The sequence below is a fragment of the Pseudopipra pipra genome, chromosome 24, assembly GCF_036250125.1.
Source record: "Pseudopipra pipra isolate bDixPip1 chromosome 24, bDixPip1.hap1, whole genome shotgun sequence".
Lineage (NCBI taxonomy): Eukaryota > Metazoa > Chordata > Aves > Passeriformes > Pipridae > Pseudopipra > Pseudopipra pipra.
In genome coordinates, this window is record NC_087572.1 from 2,446,472 (window position 1) to 2,464,200 (window position 17,729).

The 17,729-nt window shown below is 52.0% G+C and overlaps 1 protein-coding gene across 12 annotated transcripts in view; it reads left to right on the forward strand.

The window, feature by feature from the left end:
• The window catches only part of MACF1 (microtubule actin crosslinking factor 1), a 141,199-nt gene extending 123,895 nt beyond the window's left edge, over positions 1–17,304 (forward strand). For 3 of the 12 annotated variants that reach the window (XM_064635063.1, XM_064635055.1, XM_064635061.1), the window contains 21 exons: positions 245–418; positions 1,181–1,336; positions 1,477–1,683; positions 1,815–1,934; positions 2,108–2,277; positions 2,427–2,586; positions 2,817–3,011; positions 3,711–3,839; positions 3,917–4,060; positions 4,172–4,360; positions 4,677–4,794; positions 5,300–5,463; positions 6,570–6,732; positions 6,835–6,989; positions 7,245–7,319; positions 8,071–8,088; positions 10,099–10,216; positions 12,475–12,686; positions 13,266–13,376; positions 15,200–15,323; positions 15,675–17,304. In XM_064635063.1, the coding sequence (XP_064491133.1) occupies positions 245–418; positions 1,181–1,336; positions 1,477–1,683; positions 1,815–1,934; positions 2,108–2,277; positions 2,427–2,586; positions 2,817–3,011; positions 3,711–3,839; positions 3,917–4,060; positions 4,172–4,360; positions 4,677–4,794; positions 5,300–5,463; positions 6,570–6,732; positions 6,835–6,989; positions 7,245–7,319; positions 8,071–8,088; positions 10,099–10,216; positions 12,475–12,686; positions 13,266–13,376; positions 15,200–15,323; positions 15,675–15,931 (3,159 nt within the window). In that variant the 3' untranslated portion in view covers positions 15,932–17,304. Of the gene's footprint in view, positions 1–244; positions 419–1,180; positions 1,337–1,476; positions 1,684–1,814; positions 1,935–2,107; positions 2,278–2,426; positions 2,587–2,816; positions 3,012–3,710; positions 3,840–3,916; positions 4,061–4,171; positions 4,361–4,676; positions 4,795–5,299; positions 5,464–5,792; positions 5,808–6,569; positions 6,733–6,834; positions 6,990–7,244; positions 7,320–8,070; positions 8,089–10,098; positions 10,217–12,474; positions 12,687–13,265; positions 13,377–15,199; positions 15,324–15,674 lie in introns of all 12 variants that reach the window. The other 9 variants (XM_064635052.1, XM_064635060.1, XM_064635064.1 and 6 more) reach the window with 7 other exon arrangements.
• The last annotated feature ends 425 nt before the right edge of the window (positions 17,305–17,729 follow it).

A 17,729-nucleotide genomic window follows, 5' to 3' on the forward strand; every position in this document is an offset into this window, starting at 1 on the left:
CCCTTCTGTATCTGACGGGGAGAGGAGGCTGCTATGCTCTCCTCTTACAGATCATTTCGCACTTGATGCCTGGAACAAGCATCCACAAAGCCTTAACCACCTTTTCTTGGCTCAAAGTGACATGCTGCTGTCACTTTGCTGCCTGTCCTGAACCTAATGTTCCCATCACCTGGAGTTTTGCAGCACAGCATGTTCCCTCTCGGAGCTCTTCCTTCTCTAAGCCTTTGGTGGTGCCTCTTTGCAGGAGCTGTACAGCCAGTTCAAAGCCAAGGAGGAGGTCTACAGCCAGCTGCTGGCCAAGGGGCGGCTGATGCTGCTCAACCGCGACGACTCTGGCTCCGGCTCGAAGACGGAGCAGAGCGTGGCACTGCTGGAGCAGAAATGGTGTCTGGTCAGCACCAAAATGGAGGAGAGAAAGGTAACACTGGGAGAAAGATGTGTCCACCCTTGCCCTGTGGTCTGACAGCAGCTGCACCCTGTTTTACCTCTCTGCTTTCCCACGCAGGGCTGGGGTTGTTTTTTAAAACAGCCTCTCTCTTGCTGTTGTACGGGTTGAGTTTGTCTTTCAGGTGGTGCTGGGTGTCAAGCTGTGGGGCTGTTAGTGGGTTTTTTTTTCTAGATTGTCATCAGAATTGCTTAAATCGCGCAGAAAATGAGAGTAAATTTGCGTTCTGGGTTAATTTAGCGGGGTGGGAAGAAGCCTCCCGCAGCTCTCAAAGGCGGGCTTTGTTGGTCAAGCCAAATCCTCCTCCGAGCTGACTCCATCCTCAGCTTTTGGCCGGGGATGAGATAAAACAAGGGCCGCGGTGGCCTCGGCCCAGAATAAATGTGCAGCGCTGCAGCTGTCGCCATCGAAATGTCATCCGCCCCATTCACGGAGCCGCTCTCCCCACGGCCATCCCTTTCCCAGGAAGCCAAGGGTGACGCAGCTGCTCGTGTGCCGATGAAGGTCTCCCCTTTCAGGGACCATTCTTGTTTTGAAAGACAAGCGGTGGCTTTCACCGAAACCCCCTCCCCTTGGTAAACAAGTCGCGTTCCCGGGCCGAGGCGATGAGGTTCCTGTTGGAGGGACGGTTGGGCAGGGACACAAAGGCCACCTCTGTCTGTGAAGCTGCAGATCAGAGCTCTCACCCTCTGCGTTGTGTTTTTCCTCTCCCTTTCTCCCTTCCCGCTGCCACAGGCGAAGCTGGAGGAGGCGCTGGCCCTGGCCACCGATTTCCAGAACTCCCTCCAGGACTTCATCAACTGGCTGACACTGGCTGAGCAGAGCCTGAACATTGCACCCCCAGCCAGCCTCATCCTCGCCGCGGTGCTGGCCCAGATCGATGAACACAAGGTACCCACCCCATGGGCACTCAGTGGCTCCATTCTCAGGGTGGAGGGGGCGAGGGTGGCACCTCATCTCCCCTGCACCCACGGGCTGGTCGTGGCCACATCCAGCTCCCCTTACAGGTGGGCCACCTTTGCTGTTTGCAGGTGTTTGCCAACGAGGTGAACGCGCACCGGGATCGCATCATCGAGCTGGATCAGACCGGGAACCAGCTGAAGTTCCTCAGCCAAAAGCAGGACGTGGTTTTGATCAAGAACCTGCTGGTGAGCGTCCAGTCCCGCTGGGAGAAGGTCGTCCAGCGCTCGGTGGAGCGAGGAAGGGCCCTTGACGATGCCAGGAAGCGAGCCAAGCAGGTGAGAGACGTGAGAAGGGTGTGACAGACCTCAGGAATGCCCAGCCTTGGAGGGCAGGAGGTCCCAGGACCAGGAAGGAACTGGGGACACCACCAGTGTGAAGTTTCAGACTTGCTCCTGTTGCTTTGCAGTTCCACGAAGCCTGGAAGAAGCTGATTGATTGGCTGGAGGATGCAGAGAATCACCTGGACTCAGAGCTGGAGATTTCCAATGATCCTGACAAAATCAAGCTCCAGCTCTCCAAACACAAGGTAAGGCTTTGCCAAAGCCAGACTGGTGCTGGATGTGGGGTGGAAGGAAGGGAGGGGAAGCAGGGCAGTATCTCCTCTGCCATCAGGACAAGGGAAAAGCCTTCTGCTGCCATGGAAAACATTCATCTGGGAATGCAGTTCTGAAGCAGTTTTGTTTTCTCTCTGTTTCCCAGGAGTTCCAGAAGACTCTGGGTGGAAAGCAGCCTGTCTATGACACCACCATCAGGACAGGCAGAGCCCTCAAGGAAAAAGCCTTGCTTCCAGATGACACTCAAAAGCTGGACAATTTACTGGGAGAGGTCCGGGATAAGTGGGACACAGTGTGTGGAAAATCTGTGGAAAGGTAAGTCCAGCTCCAACATTGTACCAACAGTACTCATGTGCCAGGACTCTGTTACCAAAAGGATTTCATGGGGTGGTTGGAGGGCACTGGGACATGACAAAAGGAGTTGAGTTTATTCATGGGAGTTCACATGGATGTTTGTTTTCCAGGCAGCACAAGCTGGAAGAAGCCCTGCTGTTCTCTGGGCAGTTCATGGATGCACTGCAGGCCTTGGTGGACTGGCTCTACAAGGTGGAACCCCAGTTAGCTGAAGACCAGCCTGTCCATGGGGACCTGGATCTGGTCATGAACCTCATGGATGCTCACAAGGTGAGAGCACCTTTTCCAGCTCTTCTCTGAGACCTGAGTGGGGCTTGTCTTCCCCAAGAGCCAAAGAACAGAGGCAGAGTTGGTGCCTTCCTGCAGAGCTGCGTGTTTTGCTTCCTGCAGTGGATAAGGGGGGGAAAAACAGTGGAAAAAGTGGGAAGGAACTTTCACATCACAGGGAAGGTGACAGGAGCTGACCCTACTTGGCTTTTGTCCTCCCTCCCTCCCTCCAGGTCTTCCAGAAGGAGCTGGGGAAGCGCACGGGGACAGTCCAGGTGCTCAAACGCTCCGGCCGGGAGCTCATCGAGAACAGCCGGGACGACACGACCTGGGTGAAGGTGCAGCTGCAGGAGCTCAGCAACCGGTGGGACACGGTGTGCAAGCTGTCAGTGTCCAAACAAACCCGCCTGGAACAGGCCTTGAAGCAGGTGAGGAGAAGACCACAGGTGGAAATGGTCTTGGAGAGCTTTGCTGGGCTCCAGGTTTGTGCCGGGAGCTCAAGGCAAAGCTCAGGGAAGGGGTTTTGCCCTGGCCAGGCAGGACACCCCCAGCCCTATAACAGTTGCCAGGGAGAGCTGTGAAGCAGTGAGTTGGTGGCAGTGATTTACTGATTGTTTTCCCAAAAAAAAAAGAGCTGATAAGGGCTGGTTTGAAAAGGGAGGATGGGAAGATCTCATCGATGTGCACAGCAGGGATAGAGCAGTGATGAGAGACAGGCCAGGCTGGTGTTTGCCAGTGTTTAGTGTGAGGGAGAGACCTCGACTGAATCTAAAAAAAAAAAAACAACCCCAAAGGTCAAAGGCTCTTAAGCAGCTTTTACATCAAGTAGGCAATTTACAGAATAAAACTACCCAGGTGCCAGACTGCTCAGGGTATGGGCAGTTGTGATGTTTTTAAAAACATTTAGTCCTTCAGTGCAGCTGATGCTGAGGGGAGGGAGGTGCCTGGTTGCTGCAGGACCTGGCTGCTGGTGCTGCACAAACCCAGGCCACAAACTGGGCTTTTTTTCCCCTTTTTTTATATTTTTCATGTCCCTCTCAGCCCGTTGTCCCCCCAGCTGTCAGCAGTGAATCCAGCAGCCTGTTTGGGGAGGTGGAAGGCTGATGCCTGTGCTTTTGTCTCTGCAGGCAGAGGAGTTCAGGACAGCTGTGCACATGCTGCTGGAATGGCTCTCGGAGGCAGAGCAGTCCCTGCGTTTTCGGGGAGCACTACCTGACGATGCTGAGGCACTGCAGTCCCTCATCGATGCCCACAAGGTAACAGGGAGCTCCAAAATGCAACCCGAGCAAAATTTATGGGGGAGGATACTGCAAAATTAATTTGTGCCTTTCAGGAGTTCATGAAGAAAGTGGAGGAGAAGAGGGTGGACGTGAACGCGGCGGTGGGAATGGGGGAGGTCATCCTGGGCGCCTGCCACCCCGACTGCATCACCACCATCAAACACTGGATCACCATCATCCGAGCCAGGTTCGAGGAGGTGAGTCCCTCAGGATTTGTTCCAGGCTGGTGGTTGCAGGGATGGCCACGGGGTGGTGGGTCCTGCCTCAGGTTTCCCACACTGGGCTGACGCTCATCCTGTTTCCAACAGGTTCTCACGTGGGCAAAGCAGCACCAGCAGAGACTGGAGTCTGCTCTTTCCGAGCTGGTGGCGAATGCAGAGCTTCTGGAAGAGCTCCTGGCTTGGATCCAGTGGGCTGAGACAACCCTGATCCAACGGGACCAGGAGCCCATGCCACAGAATATCGATCAGGTCAAAGGACTCATCTCCGAGCACCAGGTGAGCCCAGTGCTGAGCATGGTGGGCACTCAGCAGAGGGACAGAGGGTGGGATCCTTCCCTGGAGGAGGCATTGACTTCTCTTGGAAGTCCCTATTAAAGCAGCATGGGACCCAACCGGAGCAGAGCCAGCCCAGGGATGAACTCCAACCCTTGAAATCCAAGCCAGCACTGAGCAGTAGCTCAACCACGAGCTGCCATCGCTGGTGCTTGATGCTCACCTCTCCTCCATGGGCCTGGCACATCCCAGTCAGGGTCTGCAAAACAAAAAGTCTCAAAATCACGAAGGTTTTCTTGTCCTTTCTGTGTTTGGACAGTCCTTTATGGAGGAGATGACACGGAAACAGCCGGACGTGGACCGGGTGACAAAGACATACAAGAGAAAAGCTACTGAGCCTCCCCATGGGCCCTTCATCGACAAGTCCCGCAGCAACAGTACGTCTGCTTTGGGTGAAACGTTCTAGCATGGCAGGAAATGAAATACATAGGAAGCTAATTAACTTTGATTATCAATTAGCAAGGCATCCTGCGTTAACAGCCACCAGGAAGGCTGTTGAGACTTGTCAGGAGGGGAAAATCCAGGTGGCACTTCCCAAAACGCCCGTGCTGGGTGTGCTGTTCCTGGGGGTGCTTGGGCTGGAGCTGCTCTTCTTTCTCTCTTGCTTTGGGATGAGGTTTTGGGGTGGTTTTTTATGTTGTTTCTTGAAGCCAGAGTCCAGTGTGAGTTCCTGACTGCCAGAGGGCTGTGGGTGTAGAGCTGTCACCATGTCCTCCTACCTGGGCACACTGCATCCCTTGGGATACCAGCCAGCAAGGCCGTGGGAGCTTTTCTCTTCTGAAAAATGAAACAGATTTCATTGCTGCTCTTCCCTGGACAGCTCAGACTTGCTTGTACCCATCAACACTACCTCAAACAATTAGTTTTCCTCCCTTTTTCCAGGAAAATCCTTGGGTCAGGCTGCTCCCCCCAGCATGCCCATTATCTCCCAGTCAGAAACAAAGAACCCCCGGATAAATCAGCTCTCAGCACGTTGGCAGCAGGTCTGGCTGCTGGCCCTGGAGCGGCAGCGGAAGCTCAACGACGCCCTGGACAGACTGGAGGAGGTAACAGCCCCTGGCTGCTCTGGGAAGGAGGGGAACTGGGAGTTCATCCCCAAAAACATGCGTTTTAAATTAGCGCTGCCCCCAGCTCTTGCAGACAGTTCCTGCTGCCTTTCCAGAAACCAAATGTTCTTAAAATATTAAGGCTAAAACCCCTTCGGTGATTAATTAATTAACTGCACATTAACCAACTTTGTGCCCCTGTAGTTGGTATCTGTAGAGCTAATGACAGCCAGGCCCTGCTTTCCTCCTAGTAATTAGTTTAACAATTACTGTCTCTATCTTTTCCAAACATCTAATGTCATTTTTGTTTTTATTTACGCTTAACAAAGCAGCTATGCCCAGAAGTGAGTGGTTTTTTTTGTTTTCTGTTGCTTTTGCTGTAGGTCAGTTCAGTTTATACGTATTCATGTTTTTTCTTTGTTGCTTTTAACCCCAGGAGTGTTTAGAGAGAGAAAAAAAAAACCCAAACCCCTACTAAAAGTTGTTGTGTTACCTTGGTGTGAACTGCTCGAGCTGGTGTGGTTGTGGGGGTCCTTTTGGGGGATAAGAAGGGTGTTAGTTTAAATTGGAGGGTCTGAGGCTGGGGCAGGGTTTGTAGAGCTGAGTTGTGCCCCAGCTGCTGTGCAAGACGAGCAAGAAATCCTTTCTTGTCTGCTCAGAGGGAAAGGGAGAGGGGAGATTCATGCTCAAAATTATGGTGACAGTGGGAATTCCTCCCTGGTGAGTCCATAGGGTGAGGAAACATGCCCAAAAGCCCGAGCAGATGGGGTGGAGGTGTGTGTGTGTGTGTCTGTGTGCAAGCAGCTGATCTCCTGCCTGTGTGTCCGTACGGCAGCGCGGGGGACGCTGCATCCCGTGTCGGTGGTCCCGTGATGCGCAGTCCACGTGCTGGCTGTCGGCTACGCTGTGTGTCCTGTTCTGGAAAGTCACTCTGGGGCAACCCCCTCGTTAATCAGGGTCATCTGGATAAATCCAGACCAACCTTCCCCGGGAGGGCGGGCAGGGAGCGTTGGCGCCGGGCGCTGGGGCTCAGCCAAGGCCGGTGTTTTGGGGCTGCTGCTCCGTTGGGATTTCTCCCACCGACTCTTCCCGACTTTGCCTTCCAGTTGAAGGAGTTTGCGAACTTCGACTTCGATGTCTGGCGGAAGAAATACATGCGCTGGATGAACCACAAGAAGTCCCGTGTCATGGACTTCTTCCGGCGCATCGACAAAGACCAGGACGGGAAGATCACCCGGCAGGAGTTCATCGACGGCATCCTGGCTTCCAGTAAGCCCGCGGGATGAGCTTGGAAAACAACCGCCTTGGTGCCCCCACACCTCTGCCTCTGATGAATGAGGTCCCTGCATCCTCATTCCTTTCTCCTTCCAGAATTCCCCACCACGAAGCTGGAGATGACGGCGGTGGCCGACATCTTTGACCGCGACGGCGACGGCTACATCGACTACTACGAGTTTGTGGCTGCTCTCCATCCCAACAAGGACGCCTATCGCCCCACCACTGATGCTGACAAGATCGAGGATGAGGTAGAGCAACAAAAAAAGGGGTGCTCGGGGTTGTTGGGGTGGTTCAGGCTGCAGGTTGGCAGTGGGGGGAGGCAAAAAACAGGTAAAAAAAGGGGTTGTGGTGGTGCTGAGCCAAAATAAGTGGTTGGAATTGATGGTACCTACCATGTTTTTGAAGGAAAGGCTGCGTAGGGCTGTGTTTTATCCAAGAAGTGACTTGTACTGGGATAGGCTCCCAAAATCCTGGTTCCTTACCTCTCTTGTTGGTGATGGCAGGTCACCAGGCAAGTGGCCCAGTGCAAGTGTGCCAAGAGATTCCAAGTGGAGCAGATCGGCGAGAACAAATACCGGGTAAGGCAGAGGGGGATCAAATGCTGCCCCAGTGGCACAAATCCTGCTCCCCCTTCCCACCCGGGGAGGGGGGATCACTGAGGGGGTGCCCAGCCTGGTGTGGGAGGATCTGGGGGGGAGATGGAGACCTCGTGCCCTGGCACGGCGGCTCCCGGCGGAGGTGGCTGGGCCGTGTTTTCCCGGCTCCATCCTTGGCCCCAGGGCGTTCCCTGAACTGGGAGAACATAAAAGTGTCCCTGTTCTGGGGCAGCCAGCCCGGGGGCCCCGTGAAACGCCGCATTCACTCCGCCGGAGCCGCCCTTGAAGTTTTCCTCATGGATGAGTGTACCTTACGCCTGTGTTTTTCTTAGCTCGCTCCCGAAGAAGGGAGAATAATTTCCTTACAGAATCTCTTTGTAACGAGCTGCTGTTTATGTTTCAAACCCTTCACCGAGGTGAAGTGGTGAAACGAGCTGGTGGCAGGGCTCCCACTTCCCTGCCCACTGGTTTCAGGGCTGATGCTCCAGCCGGGAGTCGCTGATCCACAGCGTTCCCCCCTCCGGCTGCACCAGCCCCAGCCTCCCAGAGCCTCTCTCTCCCCCCAAATAGCCCCAACCCCCCCCAGATTTCTAACTCTGCAGTTAACAGTTTTCGTGATTATTGCACTGTTAATCCCATAAATGTTTTTCTTGTTTTTCTTTCCCCTCCTCTTCCTCTGGACTTTCCTCCCCGCTCCCCATTCCCTCTCCCTCCAACTCCTCCCCCTCCATAGTTCTTCCTCGGCAATCAGGTACAGTCTGCCTTGTGTTGCTGTCTCTCACCTCTGGAATTTTTTAACCAACGTAGTTGTGTGTCAGTGATGCTGCTCTGTCCTGTGGTGCTGTGGGAGGACATGATCTGGGAGCGCTGCTGAGCAGAGCCTGGTACAGAGGAGTGCCACCCAAAAGAAAAAAAAAAAAAGAAAAAAATGGCATTAGGCAGAAAAAAAGGGGAAAAAATCAATGGAAAAAGCAGGATTTGACAAAAATGGAGAGATTTTTCTCTCTGAGCTCCTTCCTCGGATAGACTGGGGATGTTGATGGTAACCAGTGGTGAATCATGGCACCCTGTAGTGGGAGCACTGGGATACAGATGGATTTGTGCTCCTGTGGGGAATCCCAGGGGTACAACTACCTGCACTAGGGCTGTACCAGGCTCTGGGTGGGTTTGGATCGCAATCACCATGGAATGAGAGCGCTGAGTCCACCCCTTTAATCCCATAGGTAACAGTAACTAAACCCTCATTCCTGCTACACCCACTGAGTAACTCCTCACTGGAGGAAGGCTCCCAAAACCTGCATGTATCCCAATATTGTTGTGACCCGGGATGAGCAGTGCAGCCCCTCTGAGTGCAGGCTGGTTTGGGGGACAGAGCCATTCTGATGTCCCCACTGCCTCTGCCCAAATAAAAAAGCCTGTTTTTCATGTGGAATGATGGTGCCCACCCAAAAAGATGCCCAAACCGAAACAAACTGGGATGTTGGAAGTGGATGACTCTGAAGACTCTGGCTTTAATTTAGGCAGTGATTATAGAAGCATTTTCAACAAGAGCTGAAAAATAATGTAAATGTGGCAGCAGAAATGAGAATTGACTCATCCCTGGGTTTGGCTTTTGAAGGACACCTCATGTAGAGCCTGGAGAGAGGGAAGGAGCTCCCCTGCCCTCCTCCCTGCCCACGGGCACCAGGGCAGCTCTTTAACCACCACACTCAGACAAGTTTTGGTAGGACTCCCAGGCAGGGAGACCCCCCAGTGGTCCAGTATGCCATATCCCTGTGGGTCAGAGATGCTGTCACCTCCTGCCCCTCTGCCTGCCATGATCCATCCCAGTCACTTTGCACTCTCTGTTTGCATTGAATCTTTTTGTGTGTGTGTGTATCCACCCACAAAAAGTGTTCCTGTTTGGGTTTTTTCCCATTTTTTTTTAATCATTCTGAAGAGGGTCTTGCTTCCAAAGGCTGGATCTCCTGTCTTCTCATCCCAGCAGGTGCTCTGTAGACCTGGATGCAGAGCTGCCACATCCAAGCCGGGCTCTCAGTGTCCCTTCCCCCAGCAGACATCCAGGAGCCTGAGCTTGGCCTTCCAAGAGATTTAGGGAGACTGCTAAAACAGGCACATGCTTCAGAATCGGGGTGCACTTGTTTTGATGTCACAGGTGTTTCAGATCACTAATGAACATCGCAATCACTAATCAACATTCCTGCCTGGGTTCCCATCACTCTGCACTCACTGAAACATCCTCACTGGGCGATTGCTGTGGCGGGGGCTTTGTGGCTGGTGGGGTCAAGTCTGAGGCTCAGGAAAATCCCTGGATTTCAGACTTGATGATGATTAGAGGTGTTTTGCTCAGCAGTGACGCAGCTGAATCAGCCGGCTCTTTCCCACGTGGGCTGCACCGGGAGGGTCATGGCATTGTCAGCCTCTGTTTCCTTCACAATAAAAGGGCAAAAAAAACTACAACTCTGTCTGAGAAAACCCATCCAAACCCCAAATTCTAAAATTCCATTTGCTGCCCTCAAAAATTCACTTTCCAGCTTTAAAATCAGAGGATTTGGGGTGGTCGCATCATCTTAAAACCAAGGCAGCAGGAAAAACTCCTGTCGGTTGGTACTGCCCTGCACTTACTCCAGAAGAACCTGTCTGGAGAAGCATTAAAAATATTAAACAGATGGGTAAAAGCCTTTTGGTGCAGCCTGTTGTGGGAAGGAGCCAGGTGTCCCTCGTTGTTCCCCCTCCTCTGACCTGTTCCTTGGCTCCGCAGTTCGGCGATTCCCAGCAGCTGCGGCTGGTCCGTATCCTGCGGAGCACGGTCATGGTTCGTGTCGGAGGGGGATGGATGGCCCTGGATGAATTTTTAGTGAAGAATGATCCGTGCAGAGGTAAGGCAGTCCCTGGGGTTTATACAACCGGTGTCTTCTCTGAGGGGAGCTTGGAAACTCGTCTGCTGTGGCTGAGTGACCAGAGCGGGGTCTGGGTTATCCGAAGGAGCTGGAGAAAACAGATCCAAAGCAAACCAAGAGCTTAAAATCGCAGGGTTTGGTGGTACTGCAGCGTTTAGCCAGGTCTTGTGGGGGGAGAAGAGGGAAGGATTGTGTTCCTTGGTTCCAAGACCCCAGTGAGTGGAGCTGCAGCTCCGTGCTGGGGGGTCTCGGCTCCCCTTGGAGGTGGTCAGTGCACACGTGTGACCCTGTGGGTGATGGAGTAAGCTTTGGAAAGGTGACCTGAAAGATTCCAAAGCCAGAAGATGGTAAAATTCCTGTCTGAGACACACTGGGGAGAAGATGCTCAAGCCCAGGATCTGTGAACCTGTAGTACAGCTGCACCGGGCTGTGGCCATGGGACACTGAGAATGCAGGCTCATCCTAGGCACTAAGGAAACATTTCTCTTGTGACTTTAAGCTTCTCTCTGATGTGTTTCTAATACAAGTTTTCTCAGTTCATTTGTTGTGTTTAAAGCAGCAGCATAAGGAACTAATTTAGAAACCCTGAGCTGGGCAGGACTATGCACCTTAAATATCTGTTTTGATGGTGCTGGATCTTCTTCCAGTGCCTTGGAATGAACTTTCTTCCCGTATTTTTTCCCTTGGGGGTGAAAACATGGCCCTTCTTCTTTTTTTGAATTGCCACAAACCAGATTTGGGTTGTAAAAGGGGCTGCATTTAAGATGACATTGTCCATGGAGCTGTTCAGGGACTGGGTTGGATTTTGGGGGGGGTGGTTTAAGCACTGTGTCCTACTGTATGTGTGTCAATAAGCATCACCTTGCATAAGTGTGTCCCAGGTGAAGCAAAAAAGGTGTTTCAGTTGAGCATTAATGCAGGAAAATTAAAGTGTAAGAAGCTCCTGGATTACCTGAGCTTAAGGAAGAGACAGCAGCAGATTAGGAGGGAAGAACCACCTCAGTCTTGGGTTTTTAGGGATGAGTGGTGTTTGTTGGAGCTGGTTTGGTGGGACACGTTTGGAAGGGACAGTTGGGGTAACGCAGACCAGTCACATACCGTGGGCATGGAGAACTGGGGTCACCTCCTTTCCAAAACCTTGAGGTATGAAGGTGGTCAGAGCTGTCCGGTCTGGACACGATGCCGAGAGCCGTGACCAGGGGACAGAGAAGGATCAGCAAGGGGCTGGCCAGGAATGGAGCACATCAGGCTGCGTGTTTCGGAGGGCTTAGGCCTGTGCTCCACATGTCCCTGTCTCACTGGGGTCTCTTGAGATGTTAATTGCTTCGGAATATGTCTTCTTCAAGCTGCTGCATTCCGTGCCCCGGCTGTCCGACGGCTGTTGCTGAAAGCAGCATGATTTACAGCGTGTGCCTCGGGGAACCCTCAGGGTTTTCCTGCTCCTCCGGCGTCCCTCGCTCATGCTTTGCAGCAGATGCTTTGCAGCGCTGACATCGAGGTTGTTTCTGTCCCTTGGTTATCTCAGCGTGGTGCTTCCCTCCTGCAGTTGCTTTCTTGGCTTTCTGGTCCGTAATCCGTCGGCTCTAGAATTCCTCCTGTGTCCCGTAAGGATCAGTGCATGCCCTCGCTCTCTGCTTGAACACCGTGAGCATGAAACACATTGGCACATGTCAGCTGGCCCAGGAGCTGAAGCCCACAGACCTTCCCCCTGCTCGGTTGCCCCTTGCTTGTGGAAGGGAGACCCTCCAGCTCTTTGAGGTGTTTAGATGAAATTTTAGAGTTGGCATTTAGTGGCTGGTGGTCACTTTTCTCTCATCTCTCCCCAAAAATGCGTGGAGAGCTGCCCAGAGTTGCGAGAGAGCAGAATCTCTCTCAGAATCTCGAGAATCTCAACCCTTCAAAGCTGCTTTTACTGTTTTTAAGTCACGTTACAGATGACATTGTAACATGGTGAGTTTAAATGCTTTTCCACAAGGGAACAATAGAGCATCCAATATGATTCCATGACCCTAAGGCAGCTCTTAATCGTCCAGTTTCTCAAAGAGCTGATCTGTGGCAGGAGGAGGCTGAGGCAGAGCAGGAGAGCCGGGATGGTTTCGCTGCCGTCTGCCTGCTCTCGGAGATGGGCTCGAGGAGATGTGCAAGGACACTGCTCCCAGCCCTGGAGCCTCCTGAGCCCTGGTGACAGCACTGGGTTCCTCCAAACCTCATGTCTCCCCTCCTTTGTTCCCTTCCAGCACGAGGACGGACCAACCTTGAACTCCGGGAGAAATTCATCCTGCCGGAAGGAGCCTCCCAGGGAATGACCCCGTTCCGGTCGCGAGGCCGAAGGTCCAAACCATCCTCCCGAGCAGCCTCCCCGACACGATCCAGTTCCAGCGCCAGCCAGAGCAACCACAGCTGCGCCTCCATGCCATCCTCCCCTGCCACTCCAGCCAGTGGAGCCAAGGTGGGATTCACATGTAGACCCTTCCCTTCCCTTTAGAAACCAGTGGTCTCCAAAACCCATCCCAGCGAGATGAGGAGCTGCGGGAGGTGTATGGAGGAGGAGGAAGGTTGGGGCTTTGGGAGCTTGATGGTACTGTGGTCTCTATAAAGTGTTGTTCATGGTGTCTGCAGGAGGAACCCTGCTGTCCATGTGGGATTGGAGGGGTGGGATGGTGCAGGGCAGGTTTCCAGCCCAAACTGGACGCCCATGGCTCCTCAGGAGGGTTCCCGGCGCTCGCCGTGCAGCCGAAGGCTCCTGTTCCTCATGGCAGAGCTGTGATGTCAGGAAGAATCCATCAACCATCATCTCTCCTCCCCCACCACATCACTCACCCCTGCATGGTTTATTTCATCACCTTTCAGGGTTTTTCCCTTTATTTTAATTTATATATTTCCTGTTTGGTTCTCGTTCCATTTTAGTGCTGTTTCCCCACGCGCCATTCCAGATACTTTTCCATTTCCCTTTTTTTTTTTTTTTTTTTTTTTTTTTTTACCACTCATTCCACCTCTCCCCCCCTTCCTTGGATTTTCCATTTCACAGACTCCACATCACTTCTCTCGATGTTATGACAAACCCTGGTTGATAAACAGTAAAGCGGGCACCCCCCTGAGGGGATTCGATTATTCCGACTTCCAGCTCCCGAGCGCCGAGGTAGAGTATGGTCTGGCAGCCCCGAGGACCTGCTGACAGGCCAAAGTGCCACTGGCACGGAGTCATCCCACTCCCCTGCCTTGTTTTAACGCTTTCCCTGTGGTAGAGCAGCGCTTGTAGCACCGCTAACGCTCCGACTGTTGGCGTTTTTCATGGGTTTCCAACTCGGGATTAAATAAAACATCGACTTCAGAATAAAGCACAGCGCTTTCAATTCGCCTTTAACTGCCTCCAGACCGTGAGAGCGGTGTTAATTCTCTCTGTGCTTTAAAAAAATATATTAATTTTCCAAGCTTTTAATAGCTTTTGCATTGGGAAAGGGGCCGTGTTTGGCTTCCCAAAATTCAAATCCAGCAGCCGAGTTGAGACTTGAAAATCAGCTACAGCGCATGCACTGTAACTACACCGCCTCAGTTTTATGGAGCGCTTGTGTTTATCACCATGTTGAAGCACGTCGGGTGTGTCCAGCCCTGTCACCGCCTTGATGCTCCCAGGAGGATGAATTTGGCCTGAGATTTTGATTTCCCTAAAGTTTTCAGCCTCCTCGTGGACTTCCTTGCCCTTTGTGAATGGGTGATGAGAGGCACCGGGTAGATCTCGGTGGTTCACTGCGCTGGTGAGGTAACTTGTGTCTTGCTCAGTGATGCTTCCATGTGGAAAAGGGATTAATTTAATTTGTCAGAAGGTCAGGAGCGCTTTCCCAATTGCCCTAAATTTGTGCTTGCTGCTTATTATAAAATAGGATCAAGGATGAGAATCGAAATCTCTGATGATGACAATGGTACCTCAGCAATCGCGCGTTAATGGATTTTAATTCCCTCAGCTGCCCCTTTCCCCTCTGCAGCTCCAGTTTCATCACATTCCAACGTTTCTGAGTTTCCCAAAAATCACAGGATGGAGAGAAACCCCTCCATCTGTTGCTTTAAAGTTCCTTGGGAAATGCCCTCTGGTGTCTGTGTCCATCTGTGCAGGGATGCAGAGGAGCTGGAGCCATCCCTGCATCCCTGTGCTCCCCAAAGCCTCCAGGGATGGGGGACACTTTCCTGCAGTCACTTTCCTGCAGGACTGCCCCAAACCCAGAGCTTTGGGTGGTGAATAGAAACTGGAGCTGCCTTTTCCAGCTGGATCCAGGTGCCCTCACCCTGCTGGCACCTTCCCTTTCGCTTCCTCCCGCAGCGGCGGGAGCAGAGTTGCCTGTTGTGCTGCTTCACCCCACATCAGCTGCACTTGCAACATCTTAAAGGTCGGGAAAAGCACCGTTTCAGGATGTGGCCAGAACTGATTTGATGTGTTTTGTGTCTCTGTTCATCACTCTTCCAATTTGGCTGCCCTTTGGTGCTGGGAGCGTGGACACCAGCTGGGTGTCCCTCCACCTCTCCCAGTCAGGCTGTGCTGATGCTCCCACAACGAGATGCAGTTCTCAAGATCCCATGTTGTACTTGACAACCTTCCAAAACCCTCCTGAGCTGCCTAGATGCTAAAATCCCTATTTTTGCAATATTTCACCTTCCCTTTGTGGAGGTTTTGAGCCCAGTTGATGCTGTCTTCTCTGGATGTATAACAGCTTTGCTTTGATTTTTTTTTACCTGTGCATCAGCCTGCAGAGCACAAACTGCCATTACCCTCCAAATTCTCAGGATCTGGGCTTTTTCCTTTTTAATCATCCACTGCTGAAACGGCAGCTTGTGTCCTCCTTGACCATTAAGATGGGTGTTCCTTAAATGCCAAAATATTTTTGCCAAGGATCTGATCTTGGATGTGATCTTGGCCCGTCACAGTCCAAGTGACAGCTAAAGGATGCCCTGTGTGTTCTTCCTCCCAAGGTGACCCCCGCAGCAGGCAGCAAACTGAAGCGACCCACCTTCCACTCCAGCCGAACCTCCCTTGCTGGGGACACCAGTAACAGCTCCTCACCAGTCTCTACAGGTGCCAAAACCAGTCGGGCAGGTAAGTCGGGTGAAAAGACGGAAAAACTCCCTCCGACGCCGTTGCTGCTTAAATTGGTGGGGAAAATATGGAATGTTTTGTGGTGGGCAGGGGGGTGGGAGGCTGATGCCCACTGCTGCATCCCTGCCTGGGAGAGGAGATGCTGGCAGAGTTCTGCAGTCCAAGGAGTTGCTCCTGCTCTGTTAAAAGCTTGGGAAGGGATGGGTTCTGATGCTGAGCCCCCTCTCTCAAGGGGTGCTGGTGGGTGTCAAAAGCAGCCACAGCAGGGCTGGGGATTTGGGTGCCGGTCAGTTCGGGGATGGGGAGGAACTCGAATCCTCCTGCTCATGGCTCACTGGGCTCCCCTTGCAGATCCTAAAAAAACAGCCAGTCGTCCCACGAGCCGGGCCGGGAGCCGCACGGGGAGCCGGGCCAGCAGCCGGCGGGGGAGCGACGCCTCCGACTTCGACCTGCTGGAAACGCAGTCGGCGTGTTCGGACACCTCGGAGAGCAGCGTGGCCGGCGGGCAGGGCAGCTCCCGCCGGGGCATGGCCAAACCCTCCAAAATCCCAACCATGTCCAAGAAAACGACCACTGCCACCCCGAAAACTCCAGGCCCTAAAAGATAATACTGTACCCGTACCCTCCTGAGAGAAAAACCCAACCTGTGTCCAGTTTTTAACCCTGCTCCGTACATTGGATGTATATTTATCTAAATGGGAGAAACTATATTGTTAAAAGTGTAAAAGAAAGTTGTGTTATGAAGCTGCCTTATTTGGGTTTTTTTTTTGTTTGTTTTTCGTTTTTTGTAAGTTACTATTTTCATGTGAATATTTATGTAGATAAAATTTGCCTCTCGGTGACCCCTATTCAGAGAGGGGCCTGGAAAAATGAAACGTGGAAGAGAAAGAAAAACAAAACAAAACAAAACAAAAACAAAAAAAAAAGCAAGAAAAAGATTTAAAAAAAAAAAGGAAGCAAAAAAAAAAAAAGGTCAAGATGTGAAAGTGTAAAGAAAAACTAAAATATAAATAGGATTTCTGCGCGGTGCAGGGTGTGAACCTGCTTTATCTTTTAGGATTGTTTCCTAAATGTCTTTATAAACTTGCTGTCTCAGCAAGGTAAATTATATTTAAAAGCAAAGACCTGAATCCTGCAGTGTTCAAGGAACTCTCTTTTTGTAAATCACAGATACCTCAACCAGAGAGACATGAGGTGAGGGGACTTGGGGCTTATGTTTCCATTTTTTTAAGCTATGTGGTTTTACCTGAAGAAAGCGGAGTTTGACTTAATAAAATTTGCACACACTACAGCAAAGGTCGTGACAATTCTGTCTCGAAAATACTGTCCCGACAGCTTTGTTTTTAAAGAACAAACTGATGGGGAGGGGTTTGGGGAAGGGTCTGAGGAGGGAGGTTCACACCGAAGCCGGCTGGAGGAGAGCACGTGGGTACGACTGCAGGTCTGGATCACTCGGATACACCCCTTGTTAGCGGTGGTGGGTCTCCAAATTCAAGGATTCTTCTGGATTGATGGCTTAAAAGAGCCCGACGCACGGCGTTCCTTACACAATCACTATTTATCTGCATCTCTTTGTTTCCTATTTATTATTTAACTGGTCATTCCACTTCCAACCAGGCTGAGGTTGATGTGAACTCTGCTCCTAGGAGAAATCTGGACTTACACGCACAGTTGCTTGTCCTTGAAATGAGTCTCACCAGCACACTCGCTGCAAGTCCTGTCTCGCTTTTGTACGCTACTTTTTCTTTGTAATAAAATCAAACTGACCAAGTGACCAGGAGATGGGCCGGGGGCCAGGGCTCTCCACAGCTCCTGTATTTATTAAATATTGTTCCTCTCCGGCCCTGACCGTGTTGCTGTGTGATTCTCTCAATTTGGTTTAAAATTGAGGCAAAACTGAAGCTCTACCAATGAATTGTTTAAAAACCAGACACATTTTTGTATTAAACTTGCTTGCGGTAATAAACAATCTTGCCTCCTACTTTATTCCCCAGTGTTAGCTTTGTGAGGATTGACAGCTGGAGCTGGTTATCCCATGCTGGTGAATTTGGGTGTCAACAGGGGTGGGTGCCCTTGGGTTTGGTGATTTGTGAGGGTGAGCATCCCTAGAAGTGGGTGCCTATGTGGTGAGCATCTCTAGGGTTGGGTGTCCCTGGATTTGGGTGTCTGTGAGGGTGGGTGCCCATGGCTTTGGATGCCCACAGGGATAGTCATCCCTGGGGGTAGGTTCCCATGGATTTGAGTGCCCATGGTTTTGGGTGCCCATGGGGATGGTCATCCCTAGGGATGGGTTCCCATGGATTTGTGTGCCCATGGTTTTGGGTGCCCATGGGGATGGTCATCCCTAGGGATGGGTTCCCATGGCTTTGGGTGCCCACGAGGATAGGCATCCCCAGGGATGGGCTC